Here is a 15,622-nt window from a genome sequence, read left to right as displayed (position 1 = left end):
GTTGGTTTTTCCCATTTGTGCCCCAGCAGCCTTCCTGATGAGACGGGAGAGGACCCCAGGTACAGCCTCGGAACTGGGTTAGAAGGGGGTCCCAACAAAGGGAAGAAGCTGGGGCGAGGGCGCTGGGAGGGCTTGGGGGGTACTGAGTCTGGATTGCAGGGAGCGCAGCTAACTTTGTGTCAGAGGCACTGGACACATAAGGCATGCTTTCTCTGGTTCCTGGAGAGAAAAAACTTAGACATGCCAGTCTGTGGCCCTCCAAAGGGCTATGTAATATATAAACAGATATACAATATATCTGTGGTTTAAAAATTTCGTGGTGAACGGGGCACCTGGCTGGCTCAGTCCGTGTGGAGCATGAGACTCTTGATTTCAGGGTCGTGAGTTCAAGCCCCATGGTGGGTGTGGAGCCTACTTAAAATAAAAAAATGTTTGATTAATTAATTAATTAAAATGTCGTGGTAGACGGTCAGAAAGTAGCTTCCTGCTTGCCACGGGCTGGCGGGAAGGGAGAAAGGGAGTAACTGCTATTGGGTACAGGGTTTATTTTGGGGAGGTGATACAAATGTGGGATTAGTGGTGATACTTGCACAACCTTGTGACAACCTTGTGATCATTCAATGGTTTTTAGAATTGGAAAACAAATGTGGCAGGGAAAAGACAATTAGGGGAAAAAAAGTGTCTAAAAAGGCCCTAGGGAATGCTCCTGGGGAAAAAAAAGTTGAGAAACACGGCTGGGAAAGAGGAGGTGGTTATCCCCCAGACCAGACAGAAAATGCAGCCGTGCTGCTTTATGTTTAGTGTACAGGTCTGAAAAAGTCCATGTGAGATCGATTAATGAGGCTCTGAGACCCTCTCGCCCCTCCCCAGCCTCACATCTCCCCAGAACATGCGAAACACCCTGGCGGTGGCTTGAAGTCAGGACTGGGAACGTTGACTCAACGTCGTAACTCAGCTCAAGCTCCTGGCCTTCACTCTGACGCCGGAGTGTTTCGCTTGCCCGTGTTTCCTCTGCCCTTTCTCCCACCTTGTCCCCAAGTGCCGGGGCGTGATGACAGGCCCCGTACTCTCTAGCCACAGTAACCACGGTCCTTGAGCCGAACGGCCGAGCTCATGGTACGTGACGAGTATGGCCTGTGATGAGAGCAGCGGGACAGCGGAGCTGGCGCTGGAGCCCTTGCAGGCAGCCCGGGGCACGTGGACACGGCAGCTGACCATGCCCCCCTCCCCTCAGATCCCCCAGATTCCACCGCCGCCTGCTGACAGGGCCACACCAGGCTTCCAGTCACGCCCGAGCCCTTCTCGGCCCTCTGGCTGCCACCGCGAGAGTGCCATGGGCTCAACGTTCCCACACACGAGCTGCGGGCCTGGCCTGGCTCCTTCCAGACAACCCTCCCTGCCCCAGCTGTTTGGGCAGCCACGTCTGTCTGAGACGCGTCTGTGCATTTGAGCCCCGATGCAGACGCTGGAGTCTAGAGGAGCCATGTGTTGGCCTTGATACTCCTCTGACACGGGATTCTCCCCACCACACACACACACAAGCTTACACCATTGGTGCCTTTCCCCCATTCTCCCTCTCAGCTGGGCCCTGGGGCCCTCCTCACGCACCCCACACATACTGGGGGTGCTACACAGGGTCGGGCAGTGGAGGCACCCCCAGGATGGCCGAGCCCCTCTCCACACCCCTCCATGTGACACGGGTGGCTGCATCCTGCGTCCCAGGGACCATAAAGGCACCCTCATGCCAGGTTTGAAGGAGCACAGATGTCTAGGGAGAAGTTGGTGCGTGCATGGGAGCCCTGAAGTTGTGTCTTTTCTTCCTGCTGCAGCCCAGAGCGGGAGCCAGTGGCCGACTCGGACGTCAGGTACTGTGACTGGGAGCACCTGCCCGCTGGGGAGACTTCCTCAGAAGGGCTCTCAGCCCAAGGGAGCCTCAGAACCCTTGAAGGCAGCCCCTCCCCGCAGGGCCCAGCCTAGCTGCAGGGAAGAGACCCAGGGGGGCTCTGTGCTCATCAGATTGTTCTGAGGCCCCCACTGCTTCTGTGCTTTAAGCTGCTCCCTTCACATCAGACCATTTTTATCTCCCCCCCCCACCCCCTTGTTTTTGGTCTTCAAAAACCTTATCACACTAAATGTGGTTTCCTTGGCTCTGCTATTTTTTTTTTAAGTTCCACTTGGAGAATTACCTGTTAATATCAAAATCAGGTGGTTTGAGGGCCCCTCAGGGAAGCAGGAAATTAGGGGTTGAGGGTTTGGTTACACTTTGGGCTCCTCCCAGTTCTGGGTAAAGATTCAGGAAGAACAGATGACAGGGAGGAGACAGGTTTGATGCAGGGCAGGGCAGGGGTGCAATCGTGTTCCCCCTAGTCTGCTAAGACCCGGGCACCCAAACCCGCCCCAGGCCACTGGAGACCACACAAAGCAGATTTCTGCTAAGTGCACCTCCCTGGTCTAAACCATCTGCTTGACAACTGCCTCTGAGAACGAGCCCCTGAGAATGCCTCCCCTACTCCCACCTGCTGTATTCCAGGAAGAGAGGCCCCGTGGCCTATGCTTCTCAGAAACCATGGCTGCTCAATGCCACTGTGGAGGAGAACATCACCTTTGAGAGTCCCTTCAACAAACAACGGTAAACGCCTCTCAGAGGAAGACAGGCTGGGGGAGGGGAGAAACTGGTCAAGGGCAGCATTAGCCAACCCTCCCCGGTGCCCGAGCCCCAGCTGGCTGCCCTGCCCCTCCATTGATCACCCACACCCAGCCATTCTGCTCTCCAGGATGCTTATCTGGATTCCAGCCTGTTCCATATGGTGCATCTGGAAATGATCCAGATGGGCCTGGGTATCAGGGCAGTCCAGCTCCTGTGGGTATGAGGGTAGGAAAGAGGGGGAGTTAGGTGAAAGCCCTGATGCCTTCTCTTGAGGCTGAGGGGAAGGCTGACCCAGCTTCCCATTATTCCCTACACCCAGCTCTGTAGTTCGTGCACGATTTTCCCTCCAATGATAATAATTGCTACCATTGATTGAGCTCCTGGGTGCCAAGTGCCGTGTCCTACTCTTTACATGCGTGGTTTCCTCTAATGCTCACAGCCGCCCAGGAGGCAGCTACTATTATTACCCCCATTTTACAAAGGAGGAAACCAAGGCTCAGAAGGGTTAGGTAACTTGCCCAAGGCCACCCAGCCAATAAGTGAGAGAAATGGGTCTCAAATCCAAGGCTGCCTGACACCCAATTCCATGTCACCAAGACACTCTGTCGCCTCCATGCACCCTGGCTGGCACCTGCCCAAGCTAAGAGCTGGCCAGGGGAAGTATGAAAGGAACAGGCTGGGCAAATATTTGATCAGCCATCATCATTACTGCCTAAGCCAACCAGCAGTGATTTTCCCTGGTGGTGCCCCCAGTGTGGGCTCTGGCAGTAGCTTCCCCCACTGCACAGGGGCCTCGGGCCCCCTCTTGTCACTTACATGGCATATTTGCTACTATCCAATTTCATCCTTCAAATATTTAACTGGCCCCAAGATTCTGGGAGGTGCTGCCCTCAGCTCTTTTCAAGCTCCCGTGGTGTTTGCCTGCAGCCAGGCAGAAGGCCATTAAAGCCATTGCCCCCCCCCCCTGCCCAGCACAGCTGCCCAGAAGCTAATGACCCCCTGCATGTGGTCAGGCCCGACTCTGGCCAGGCTGATCGGCTCTGTCCTTCCCCCCGCCCCCTGTCCCAACCACTCCAGGTACAAAATGGTCATCGAAGCCTGCTCCCTACAGCCGGACATCGACATTCTGCCCCATGGAGACCAGACTCAGATTGGGGAACGGGTTAGTAGCAGCCTCTATGGGGCCCCTTCAAGGCAGGGGCCCTCAGGCTCCCCTGATCCCCACCCATCGCCACCAGCATGCCCTGAGATCGTTCTCAGGGAGAGCAGGGAACTGGAAAATAAGAGAGGGTAAGGGCGGAAGAGCTGCCTGCAGTGAGCTCAAAACGGTCTTGAGCCCTGGGCTGCTGGCTGTCCTCGACACATTTGCCACTCGCGCCCTCCTGGGCTGGAGGTGACTTGGCATCTCCTTCATTCATGCCCCACGTATGTCCGAAGGGCCCACACGATGGTGCGGTAGGCCCGGGGTTCTATCCTTCACGTATACTCACAAGGTGGGGCCCCTCTGCCATAAGCTTAGGCAAATCGGGTTCTCCCACAACTGTCCTCCTTATGTATGATTTAAATCCCTACTTCCTCTGTCTTAGTCGTCCCCGGTCAGATAGTGCCTAGCACCTACATGATGAGTCTTCAAAGATGGGGGGATCATGCTCCCCACTTCTGAATGAATTTAGTAAACACGTGTAAGATCCTCCTCTCTTCACAGTGAGGGGCAGGAAAGAGGTGGCTAGAGCCAGGCCTCCACCTGAAGGAGCTCGCAGTCAAGTAAGGGGCAGGACAGTCTTTCCTGAGGGGCTCTGAGAGCATGACCTTTCCTCTCCTTTGGTCGCAGGGCATCAATCTATCTGGTGGCCAACGCCAGCGAATCAGTGTGGCCCGAGCCCTGTACCAGCACACCAACGTTGTTTTCTTGGTAAGTGTATTAGCTGGCATCTCCCTCGGGGGCCTCCCTGACTCACGGCCCGTTCACACACACACACACACACACACACGCACGCACGCACACACACAACACCCAACAACCTCCCTCTCCAGGAGTAAGCCTCTCCTGCCAGAGATATTACCTAATCACTGACAGGGAAACTGAGGCAAGGATAGTGCAAATGACCCACTGAGGACTTCACACTGGAGATGTGGAGTAGTTACAGGCCGCCTCCCTGTAGGATGGCCCCAACTATCAACACTTATTTAGCCCCACTATAATTTGTGGAATGTTTGCTGGCACTTCCCATCCCCATGCCCAGAGCAGACATTGCTAACTGATCACAGCAGTAGTCACAGAAAATTCAGCATTATCAATGAAAGCAATTCTGTGAAACCCCACATTAGTTTCTGTGGGAAACTTCACTTGGCCTCAGAATCCTTCTCCACACAGCACTCCAGATAACCACTAGCGGTCAAACGTGAGGTCAGCTTATTAGCGATCCCTACCCTATTTCATGCCAAGTTCTGCGTTAGGTGCTTTGGTTGACCCGGGAGAATTCTGAGAGCCAGTCCTCGGCCTCAGAGATGTCTAACTAGGGAGATGGAGGTCACCACACCCAGGAGGTCACCACACCCAAGAGCCACAGCCCAGCTGAAAGCCAAACTGTGGGGCACAGTCTATGAGGAGCCTTGTCCAAGGAGACAACTGTGAGGGCTAGAATAATCAGGGAGAGCTTCCTGGAGGAAGACCTTGAAGAGTGAGTCGGTTAAACAGAAGGAAAGAGGAAAGACGTTTGGGTGGGGAGTCAGAAGAAGGAACCTCAGGTCTCTGAACCTGGTTTTATTCTTTCCCCCTTCTGCCCCCAACACACATAAATGCTCCCCACTAAACACACTTCAAAATGTAAAGGTTCATAGTCTTTGTTACCATCTGACATAGCACTTTACAAAGTACTAGCTTATTCATGGTTTTATATGAGCTTTAAACAGCCTTGTTAGAAGTAAAGTGGGTATTTTTGTTTATTTCAGCAAAGTTGTATTAAGCTCCTACTCTACCAGGCACAAGGGGTGTCGGTTCCTGGGGGCCTCACAGGAATGGACGAATAACTATTAAAACTGGAATTGAGAGGAGGGAAGGCTAGGCATGGAAGTGAAGAAAGGACACAGGAAGAGCTAGGATAGAGCACTGAAGGGTAAGTAGGAGTTCACCAGGCAGACAAAAGGCAAAATGGCACTTGGGGCAGAGGAAAGAGCATAGGTTAAAAAAAAAAACAAAAAAAAACCTGGAATGGCAAGTTCTCTGGAAACCTGGAATACAGGGAACTTGGACAGGACAAATAAGTGAGACCAGAAAGACTGAGCGGGTAATAGAGGGCCTAGATCACCACGCTAAGGAATTTGGACTTGAGAGGCAATGGAGAGCTACTGAAGGTTCGGCAGTCAGGAAGTGCCTGTGATTAAATCTGTTTGAAAGCAATAACTGATAACAGCCGCATTTTAAGATGAGGCATGTAAAGCCCAGAGAGGTTAGGTACATTGTCCGAGGCTGTACAGCGAACTAGCGAACTAGTGCCAGTCCCTGGACCACAGCTGGTATAACTCTGATGGTTTTTATTCTCACTGTTACCCTCTCCCCACACACTTGCCCCGACCTTCTCCCCTCCGCCCAGGATGACCCCTTCTCAGCTCTGGATGTCCATCTGAGTGACCACCTGATGCAAGCCGGGATCCTTGAGCTGCTCCAGGACGACAAGAGGACAGTGGTCCTAGTGACCCACAAGCTCCAGTACCTGCCACATGCGGACTGGGTGAGGGGCCACAAGGAGGTCACGCTATAGAGGGCTGAGGTGGGAGAGGCAGTAGGACATCTCCCAAGGAGTCGGTGTCTCAGTAGCAATTGCTGAGGGCAGAAGAGATGCACACTGAATGGCTTCGTAGCTTCGGCAGATCCTGCAGGCCAAGGGCTCAGTGTCACCTAGAGCTTCAGATGTTCCCACCCTCACCTGGGGCCCCTCTGGGTACCTGCAAGGCTGGCACCGAGAAGTCTCAGAAAGGAGCAGACACTCAATTCCTACCTTCTGTTTATGGCCCAGTTTGATGGCTCATCCCCCTGGCCTTGGGACTGCCGATTTGGATGGGAGAGCCAGCTTCCTGCCCTCTGACCCACCACGGGTTGGATGCATTTAAGTCAAGATCAACTGGAAAATACGGAAACAAACAATACAAGTATTAGTGGAAACATCAGTATTATCAATGGGTTGCAATTTTGTGAAACCTCACATTATCCAAATTTCTGCACTCCTCAATACGTAGATAACAGTTACTTCTCAATTAATTGGAAAGCATTTAACCTTTAAGGTGGCAATCACGTGACTTTTACAATCGGGGCCTTGCCAGACTCCTATATAAATTTGCCCCTGAAAATTGAGGGCCTCCTTGAGCTTCAGACCTATGCTAAATGGACCTAAGTCTTCCTTCTGCATGTGGTAAAATCCTCCCTCTACTATGAAAAAGGGAGGAAAAAAAATCCATATTTTTAAAAAAACTGTTGTAACAGGTGCAGAAGGTCTGTGATTGAGTTTCCATGGTGACCTTGGCAAGGCAGTTCAGGACAATCTTTAGTCCAAAGAAGGCAGACAAAGCCATGACTGGTTCCTTGAAATGTCAGTGAGCAAGGCTCCCAGGCATCCCTCCTTGCACCCCAGGGGGTAAAGGAGCAGGGGAGGGTCTCTGAATTAATGACAAGTGTCCATGAGTGGGAAACACTGAGTGTTTCAAATAAAATCAGTTTTATTGATTTCAAAGAGGCATGGCCACACACACTTAGACCAATAGGTGCGTCGTCAACCACCGGTGGAACCTACCAGACGTGCGGTCAGAGGATCTAGACGTAGCGTGCGATTAGCTGTTGAGTGTGTGAAAACAGCTGCCCCTGATGGGATCCTAGTGAGGAATCAGACCGCTTGACGAGGATACATCAATTTGCTCTGCAAACCCTCTTAGCAACCCTGGAGCAACCTCTGAGAAGTACCCCCCGAGAAGTACAGACCTCTAAATCCTGGGAGTAGGTCGGTGAGGACTGCCGTGGGGAAGCCAGCGGCCAGTTGTGGTGGGGGAAAGGATGTGTGCCGGTCCACCGCAGACTCCTTGCTGAGGCAGGGGTGTGACCGCCACTCCCCCTTCCCGTTCAGCCCCGGGCCGGGTCTGTTTCTGCTTTTCCAGATCATCGCCATGAAGGATGGCACCATCCAGAGGGAGGGCACGCTCAAGGACTTCCAGAGGTCTGAGTGCCAGCTCTTTGAGCACTGGAAGACCCTCATGAACCGGCAGGACCAAGAGCTGGAGAAGGTGAGTATGTCCTAGGGGCCAGGCAGACAACCTCGGAGGAGAAGGTGGAAACGTGAACACACAAAGGCCTTCCTGCCCTCACTGCCCTAGGAAACTCCCCCAAGGACAGATGTGGGGGCTGAGCGAGCACTTCCAACTGCCAGAGGAGGGCCGGTACCTGTGCCGTCTACTCAGCGCAGACTCAGGTGGACGCCTTCCCCGTCCCCTGAAATAGCCAGAAACCATTTAGTTATAAAGCTTCAGAGAATCAGCTCAAACTGGCGAAGCAGGAAAGGGGAGAGTTGAGGATTTTTTGGCTCATGAAAGTAAAAAGGACCAGCTTCAGGTGGAGCTGGATCCAGGTAGTTAAACACTGCCATCAGGAACCTGTTTCTCTCCCTCCTTGGCTCTGCTCCCCTCAGACCGACCTCATTCTCGTGGTGGCGGAGAGAGCTATCAGCAGCCGCGGGCTTACGTTCTCCCGGCTCAACACCTCTGCCAGCAAGAGAATGCCTCTGTCACAACGGTTCAGCACAAGTCCCCAGGCCAACTCTCCTTTGTCCGCTTTGGTCCTGTGCCCACCCTGGATAAATCACTGTGGCCAGGGATGTGGAATGTGAGATTGGCCAGCCCTGAGTCTCGTGTCCACCCGGGGAGCCAGGGAGAATGATCATCCCACCCGAGTCACAGAGACTAGGAATAGGGGAGAGAGGGTCTCCCACAGGAATATTTGGGGTATTGTGAGCCGATAAATGGGGAGGAGTAAATTCTGGCAAGACAAACTCGCGTCCATCTGGACCCTCCCCCAGGTGGGGGCACTCTGGAAACCTGACTCTGCTCATTGCCAGGGATGGCTGTCCTCCATCCTCCCTTCTTCCCTCTGCACACTCTGAGGACAGTGGCCAGGTTCCATCTGTCTTCCAGGAGACCGTCATGGAGAGAAAAGCCACAGAGCCATCTCAGGGCCTGCCCCGGGCCATGTCCTCAAGAGATGGCCTTCTGCAGGATGAGGAAGAGGAGGAAGGTACAGACAGTGGGACTGGCAGTGAAATCATGGCCTGAGGTCTGATGGACCATGGGGAGATGAAGGCTCGGGGTTCTGGGGGTGGTGAGATACTGTGACTGTCATTAAATCCCTTCCGCTCTGTGTGCCTCGGTTTTCCCATCCGTAAGCGGGGATAACAGGCCCCTGGCTCAGCCTGAGGGATGCGAAATAGGAAGCCACAGGGGGGGTTCTTGCGGCCTGCAGAGGAAGCAGCTGAGAGCGAGGAGGAGGACAACCTGTCTTCAGTGCTGCACCAGCGGGCCAAGATCCCGTGGCGAGCCTGCGCCAAGTATTTGTCGTCGGCCGGCATCCTGCTGCTGTCGCTGCTCGTCTTCTCCCAGCTGCTCAAGCACATGGTCTTGGTGGCCATTGACTACTGGCTGGCCAAGTGGACCGACAGCGCCCTGACCCTGAGCCCCGCGGCCGGGAACTGCTCGCTCAGCCAGGTGTGGCTGGCAGCCCCAGGGCAGGGGTCGGGGGGCGCCAGGGAGGGGAGAGGGCTGCCCCACGGACCCCCCAGGACCCCGTCTCATTCTCCGCCCGGCCCAGGAGTGCACCCTCGACCAGACTGTCTATGCCATGGTGTTCACGGTGCTCTGCAGCCTGGGTATCGTGTTGTGCCTTGTCACGTCCGTCACGGTAGAGTGGACGGGGCTGAAGGTAGCCAAGAGGTTGCACCGCAGCCTGCTGAACCGGATCATCCTGGCTCCCATGAGGTACTGCTCTCCCCCGGCCATGCGGGGCTGTGGGCAAGTCACTGTTCTCTGGGCCTCAGTTCTCCCATCTGTAAAATGGGGATATGCAACCTCTGTCACAGGCTGCAGTGGGGAGGGGTGGCTCAAGGAGACAGTGTGTGTAAAAGTGCCCTCCTCGGGGCAGAAAGCAGAGGAAAACCAGCATTTACTCAGCCACACACGGTGCTCGGCATTTTATACGGTTTTTTCATCTAGCTGTCACAGCAGCCCTTCAGAGTGAACGTCCGCAGGCTCTGCGTTCTTGCACGTTTCCCTTCCCCAGGCAGGTACCATCTGCCCGTCTCCACCCACAGATTCGGCTCTCCCCCTCCTCCCCCAGCCAGCGTGCAGGTTCTGACACTGGGGACATGGGGACATGTTTTAATCTACTGGAATGGGGTGTGTACAAATCCCAAAGGCCACTTGGTGTGAAACAGGTTTAAGGTGGTCACTGCCCAATCGACCGGCTGACTCAGCGTTAAAGCACGACAGGCAAACGGGTTATCTGGCCCTCGTCAATGCCAAGGCCTCACCATCTGACTACACTTTTTACTTTTCAGACTCATGAGCTCTCTGTGGCCCACAGACATGACTTCAATGTTTACTTACCCTCTATTTGTCCCAGATCTGAGCTTCTGAAATCCTCTCGTTAGGGTTGGGCCGGCTCTGGGTCAGAGCCGGAGTGATGACAGCCTGAGTAGCCTTGCAGGGTCAGCCAGCTGACAGGCTGTCCCCAGGGCCCTGTTCGCCCTGGCAGATCGTCCCTCCGGAGAAGACTCCACGTCCCCAGGACAGCTGCTGAGTGAGTCAGGCTAAGCAAGCAACTGAGGAAGGTGGCAGTGGGCTTAAGAGCCAGAGAGGTCAGTGAGGGCCCAGCACCCCTCTGGGCAGCTGCAGGAATTCTCGGGAACACAGGCCAGATATCTACAGACTTGCAGAGGCAACCACCCCTAGGACGCCAGACCCAGAGATGACCCCAGAGACACTAAAATGAAAGAAATAACTACCCTCATTCAATAAACAGGAAGGAAATCAATAAACGGATGAGTAACTGTTCTTCTGGTTGCCTCTTAGGTTTTTTGAGACCACGCCCCTTGGAAGCATCCTGAATAGATTTTCAGCTGACTGTAACACCATCGACCAGGTACACAGGCCTGTGACCCATTTCCCCAGTTCAGAGAGAGGCCAGGCGCCCACAATTTTCCTCTCTGGTGCCAGCTTCCCCAGATCTGGTGCTCAGAGCCCCGTGGGAGGAACCCAGTGGGTCCCAATCTGATAGTGCTGCCTCAGGGCCTGGGGTTGCCCCTGTGACACCGTCATGATAAGGCGGAGGGAAACCACATCCCTTTGGCTTCCATCCAGTACCCGCTGGCTCACTTCAGTGAGGTTCCAGCATTGTCTGAACCAAGGTGACTGGTTTTGTGGAGAAGATTCATTTCGACTCAGCTTGTGTTCTTGATTTACCATCGTACTAGATGGTGAGGAAACAAAGTCCTGACGCCTGCTCTCAGGAAGCCTACAGTGTAGCTGGAGAGAGAAGACGTGTGGCTGTGGTAATGGGAGAGAGCAAAACATGGCGGCAGGTAACACACTGAAGGTAAACACCAAAGCTCACCTCCCTCTCTCACCCTCTCCTCCGTCAGCACATCCCGTCCACGCTGGAGTGCCTGAGCCGCTCCACCCTGCTCTGTGTCTCAGCCCTGGCTGTCATCTCCTACGTCACGCCTGTGTTCCTCGTGGCCCTCTTGCCCCTGGCCGTGGTGTGCTACTTCATCCAGAAGTACTTCCGGGTGGCGTCCAGGTGATGGCAGCCTTTGCCAGCCTCAGGGGGAGGAAGGATGGGAGGTGCTTGCTATGGGCAGTTGGGTATTCCTACTAGAGTAATCATCAAAAAGTAGTAGAGTTGTCTTCCCTCCTGAAAAGGAAGAGAGAAATGAAGGAAAGAGAGATACTCATCTTCCACTGCCCTGATGTAACCACCTGTCGGCGCGCACTTGCGCGCGCGCACACACACACACACACACACACACACACACTCTGCCATTAGTATCGGAACTATTTCCTTAGGAGATACGATCAGGAGTGGAATTGCTAGGTCAGGGTGTATACACCCCTTTATGCCCTTCCTTCATTTTGCCAAAATGCTTCTCAGGAGGGTTGTAGGAGTGCAGTGACCAGGCTGATTGCTGATGCAAGAAATTGAGGGCACCTGATGGCAGGGGTGTATAGCAACTGTACCCCCCAGCTCACGGAGGCCAGCGCGTGCCTGGGAGCCTTGACTTGAAGGAGACTTTCACAATGATCACATTCGCCCTTGAGAGTGTTCGAGTCACACAGGTTTCTTTCCTACTCCAAAGTTTCTAAGAACATTCTCTAGAATAGAAGTTCTTTCTGGGAGCGCTTCTGTTAAACTCATAGGTTCAAATAATTGTCGGGAAAATTTAAAAGAATCTCTAGACCAGTGTTTATCAAACTGCCAATTGCAACTTATCAGTGGGTCATGAAGTCAATATCATAGATCACAGCCAGCGTCTTTATCAAATGAAATTGAACAGATCATATCGGACTGTATGCATATAGTAAGTTTTGCTTCATGAAACCTTTGTTTGGGTCGTGTAGGAGTGTGCGTGTGTGTGTGTGTGTGTGTGTGCAATGATTGTAGTATAAAATGCATTTCTTACCGCAGGTTACAATCAAATGTTAAGTACCTTTCCCAAGTGCACATAGTTGATCAGTAACGGGAGTCAAAATGCAGATTACCAATAAGAACAATTAAATTTAGATCCATTTCGACCACGGTCACCTTGCCCACAAGGATCGAGATTCGCATACCGGGTGGTGTAGAACCGCCCGGCACCCAGGAGGAGCACGTTAGTGTTCACAGATCACTGGGGCTTTTTAAACGCTGTACAAGCTGTTTTACAAAGTTCGTGTCTTCTGCCAGAGAAACCACCCTGTTCCCCTGGCATCCACTCTGCCCTGGGGACAGTCTGTCCAGGAAAGCTGCCTCCTGCATCCCAGCCTGACCTCCCTGGCTCTGATGTGCTTGTCAAGGTGCAGCTGTGGGGAGCAGGGGCAATCCTGTTGCCGTGGAAACCTCTGGCCTTTCCCCCTCGAGGAGCTCTGTAGATCCTGACCCGTGATGTGCCAAAACCTATGTGGTTACTGGGGAGGGGACTGAAAGCTTTGTGTCAGGTCTTCCTGCTCCTTTCGCTAGCTGTTCCCTGGGAGAGCGAAGCGACCGTGCCTGCCCCGCCTTACTGGAGAGTGAGGGACAGACTCCCTTGGGAGGTAGACAGTGCCCGGGGTCACAGTGCCTGCCCCGGTGTGCTGTTTAAGCATTTTGCTGGGGGCACCACTGGCTTCCCTCTCTACAGGGGAGACACTGAGACCCAGACAGGTGAAGCCATCGGTGCACACAGTGGTTGGGGGTGGAGCTGGGGTTCAGACCTGGGCTGAGCCCTGCACCCGCTGTCTTGACCATTCTGCTCTGCTCCCCTGCACAGGGACCTGCAGCAGCTGGATGACACCACCCAGCTCCCCCTGCTCTCCCACTTTGCTGAAACTGTGGAAGGTCTCACCACCATCCGAGCCTTCAGGTACCAGATTTACCCCGAGGCGGGGGTGGGTGGGACTGGGGCCAGGGGCACAGGTCATGTGATTCGGTTGTCAGGGCTTGGCTTAGGAAGACCCAGGACTCGTGTCTCCCAACCCCTCCTCAGGCCCAGAAGCCTCGATGATGTCCCCCAGAGGGGTCAGGTCCGGTGGGCTCTATTGTATGATCCAGAGAGGAAAATCTCAGCCCCGCAGCCAAGGCCAGAGCCTCTGTGAGCTAAGGCAGGACAAGAAACAAAGCCGGGAAGTATTTCCTCACATTATCAATGCTGGGAAGGCTTTTCCATCATGTGGGCCAGCCCTAAGGCCATCTTTTATGGAGACTCTCCGGTGACTTGAACACTACGCTAAGCAATTTACATGCCAATCTCATTCATGGCGCACTGCAATCCAAGGCAGTACATGTGTTATTCCCATTTCCCAAACAAAGAAATTGAGGCTCGGAGAGACTATATAACCGCTCTGTGTAAGGTCCTCTAAAGCCTAGGCTTGCATCTGCCCATTCATTCGGTAAATATGTACAGAGCCAAAGCTCAAGCCAGGCACTGAAAAGACACAGATGAGTCAGATGAGCCGCCGGCCTGGAGGCGCTTACAGTCCAGGCTTTGAGCAGGCCAGGAGGGGCCCACGCGGCAGGGACTCTGAAAGAAAGGGGAATGCAGGCTGTGGGATCTAGAAGGGAGGCAGTCACCGAGGCTTCACACAGGAGATGCTGTCGGAGCCAGCATCAAAGGGTAAATAAAAGTTCACCGAGCTGGAGGAACTCCCCCCAAAACTTCAGTGCCCCCGCTTTCCACCCTCAGTCATGATGTTGGGCTGGACAGGAGCATCTGAGGCTGCCTGGGGAGTAGAGGGGCCATTGCTCCCTGCCCCAGACTCTGTCTGATGTATCAGAACATCTCTCCTCCAGCCAAACAGGCCAGAGACTCCTGCCTCGGATAGCTGGACTCTGGTCTCTAAGCCTTACCCAGAGAGTGATTCCAGGTTATTTTTAGGATGGCACAGCTGTGCAGGGTGTGACAGTAAGCATGCGACACCAGGTCCCGTGTCCAGCAGTAACCCTAGGGCTCAAGGACCAGCCAAAAGGATTCAGGGAGGCTTGCGGCTCCTCCCTCCAAGCCCCAAGGCTCTAGGCCCCTGGTGCAACACTGAGGCCCCGTTCACTCCCTGGACATCTGCACCAGCGAAAGGTCCTCATAGGGGTCTTATCTGAGTAAAGTAAAGCAACTCAGAGCTGTGCCCTGGCCTTGGCTCTGCCCCCTGGACAAGCCTGTGCTGTCTTCCGCACAGAAACCCCTTGGAACCTGGCATGACACTAAGGTCTCCTCTGAGCCTCCTTCCTGTCTCAGGCCTGCACTTCCGCAGGTCCTTTGACTGCCAGTGCCCTCCCCACTCCTGGGCCTGGCCTCTCCTCCGTGTTAGTACCGTTCCTCTTACACGTGCTGGCCTGGCGGCCTTCGGGCTGGGCCTGGGCGGAGAGATTGTGACTTTCCTCCACAGGCCTCGACCCTCTCAGTAGGATCTGAGTGGACGCAGCATCCTGCAGGCAGCCTCAGACCCAGCCTGCGGTCAGTCGGCGGGACTGCTGCCCAGTGAGGCCTCGCACGCCCCACATGGACACAGTGGGGCATCTTTACATGTGGATGAGGGACTTGTCCTCCCTGGATGTGTTTAATTCCTTGGCTCTTGTGCAGCAGCCGGCCCTGTTGAGAGCTAACTAGCATTTCCTGATCGCGCCCCTAACACGTGCCAGGCACTGTGCTAAGTGCTGTGTGTTTATTATTCATTTAATGCTCATGAGAGCCCCGTGACATAGATCCGAGCAGCCCCTTTCAACAGATAAGGCTGAGTCACCAACCGGAGGTCACACACGTGGTGTGGGCAGAGCCAGGGCTGGGCTTGGAACCCAGGCCTGTGGGACCTTCTGGTTTCTCTAGGAGGCCCTGCCTTTTCCCAGAAAAGTTTCAGGCGTACCCCAGCCCCAGACTCAGTGGTGGGCTCAGAGGCGGTCTCAGCCCAGGTGGGAACTATTACTGGCCCATTTTACTAACGCGGAAACTGAGTCTCAGTCCTGACACACAGCCAGGAAGTAAGAACGTGGGTCTGCGTGGCCCCACGCTGGGGCTCTCCACATCCCTCACGCTGACACACGCCTATCCCAGCAGCCGCAGCCCCCACACACCCTCATGCACACCCACCCCTCAGGCTCGCCTCTCACACACACGAGCACAAGCAGGTAGACACCTTCAGCACACAGTCAGTCACACCCTTCAGACTTCAGAACACACACTCGCCTCAGCCACACCACCCACTGACACACCGCCACCGTGG

At 54.3% G+C, this 15,622-nt stretch overlaps 1 protein-coding gene across 1 annotated transcript in view; it reads left to right on the top strand.

The window, feature by feature from the left end:
* ABCC8 (ATP binding cassette subfamily C member 8) overlaps window positions 1–15,622 on the top strand; it is a 73,517-nt gene that overhangs the window by 50,824 nt on the left and 7,071 nt on the right. Inside the window, exons 17-29 of the mRNA XM_045796603.2 lie at window positions 27–59; window positions 1,830–1,865; window positions 2,531–2,629; window positions 3,725–3,809; window positions 4,479–4,559; window positions 6,241–6,378; window positions 7,793–7,918; window positions 8,822–8,921; window positions 9,147–9,388; window positions 9,492–9,658; window positions 10,751–10,820; window positions 11,320–11,477; window positions 13,183–13,275. Coding sequence (XP_045652559.1) covers window positions 27–59; window positions 1,830–1,865; window positions 2,531–2,629; window positions 3,725–3,809; window positions 4,479–4,559; window positions 6,241–6,378; window positions 7,793–7,918; window positions 8,822–8,921; window positions 9,147–9,388; window positions 9,492–9,658; window positions 10,751–10,820; window positions 11,320–11,477; window positions 13,183–13,275 — 1,428 coding nt within the window. The remainder of the gene's footprint in view (window positions 1–26; window positions 60–1,829; window positions 1,866–2,530; window positions 2,630–3,724; window positions 3,810–4,478; window positions 4,560–6,240; window positions 6,379–7,792; window positions 7,919–8,821; window positions 8,922–9,146; window positions 9,389–9,491; window positions 9,659–10,750; window positions 10,821–11,319; window positions 11,478–13,182; window positions 13,276–15,622) is intronic.

Source organism: Ursus americanus, chromosome 24, assembly GCF_024610735.1.
Source record: "Ursus americanus isolate L20-20 chromosome 24, mUrsAme1.1.p, whole genome shotgun sequence".
Classification (NCBI taxonomy): domain Eukaryota; kingdom Metazoa; phylum Chordata; class Mammalia; order Carnivora; family Ursidae; genus Ursus; species Ursus americanus.
The sequence above is the reverse complement of the archived record's forward strand: the minus strand, read 5'-3'. Positions and strand labels throughout refer to the sequence as shown.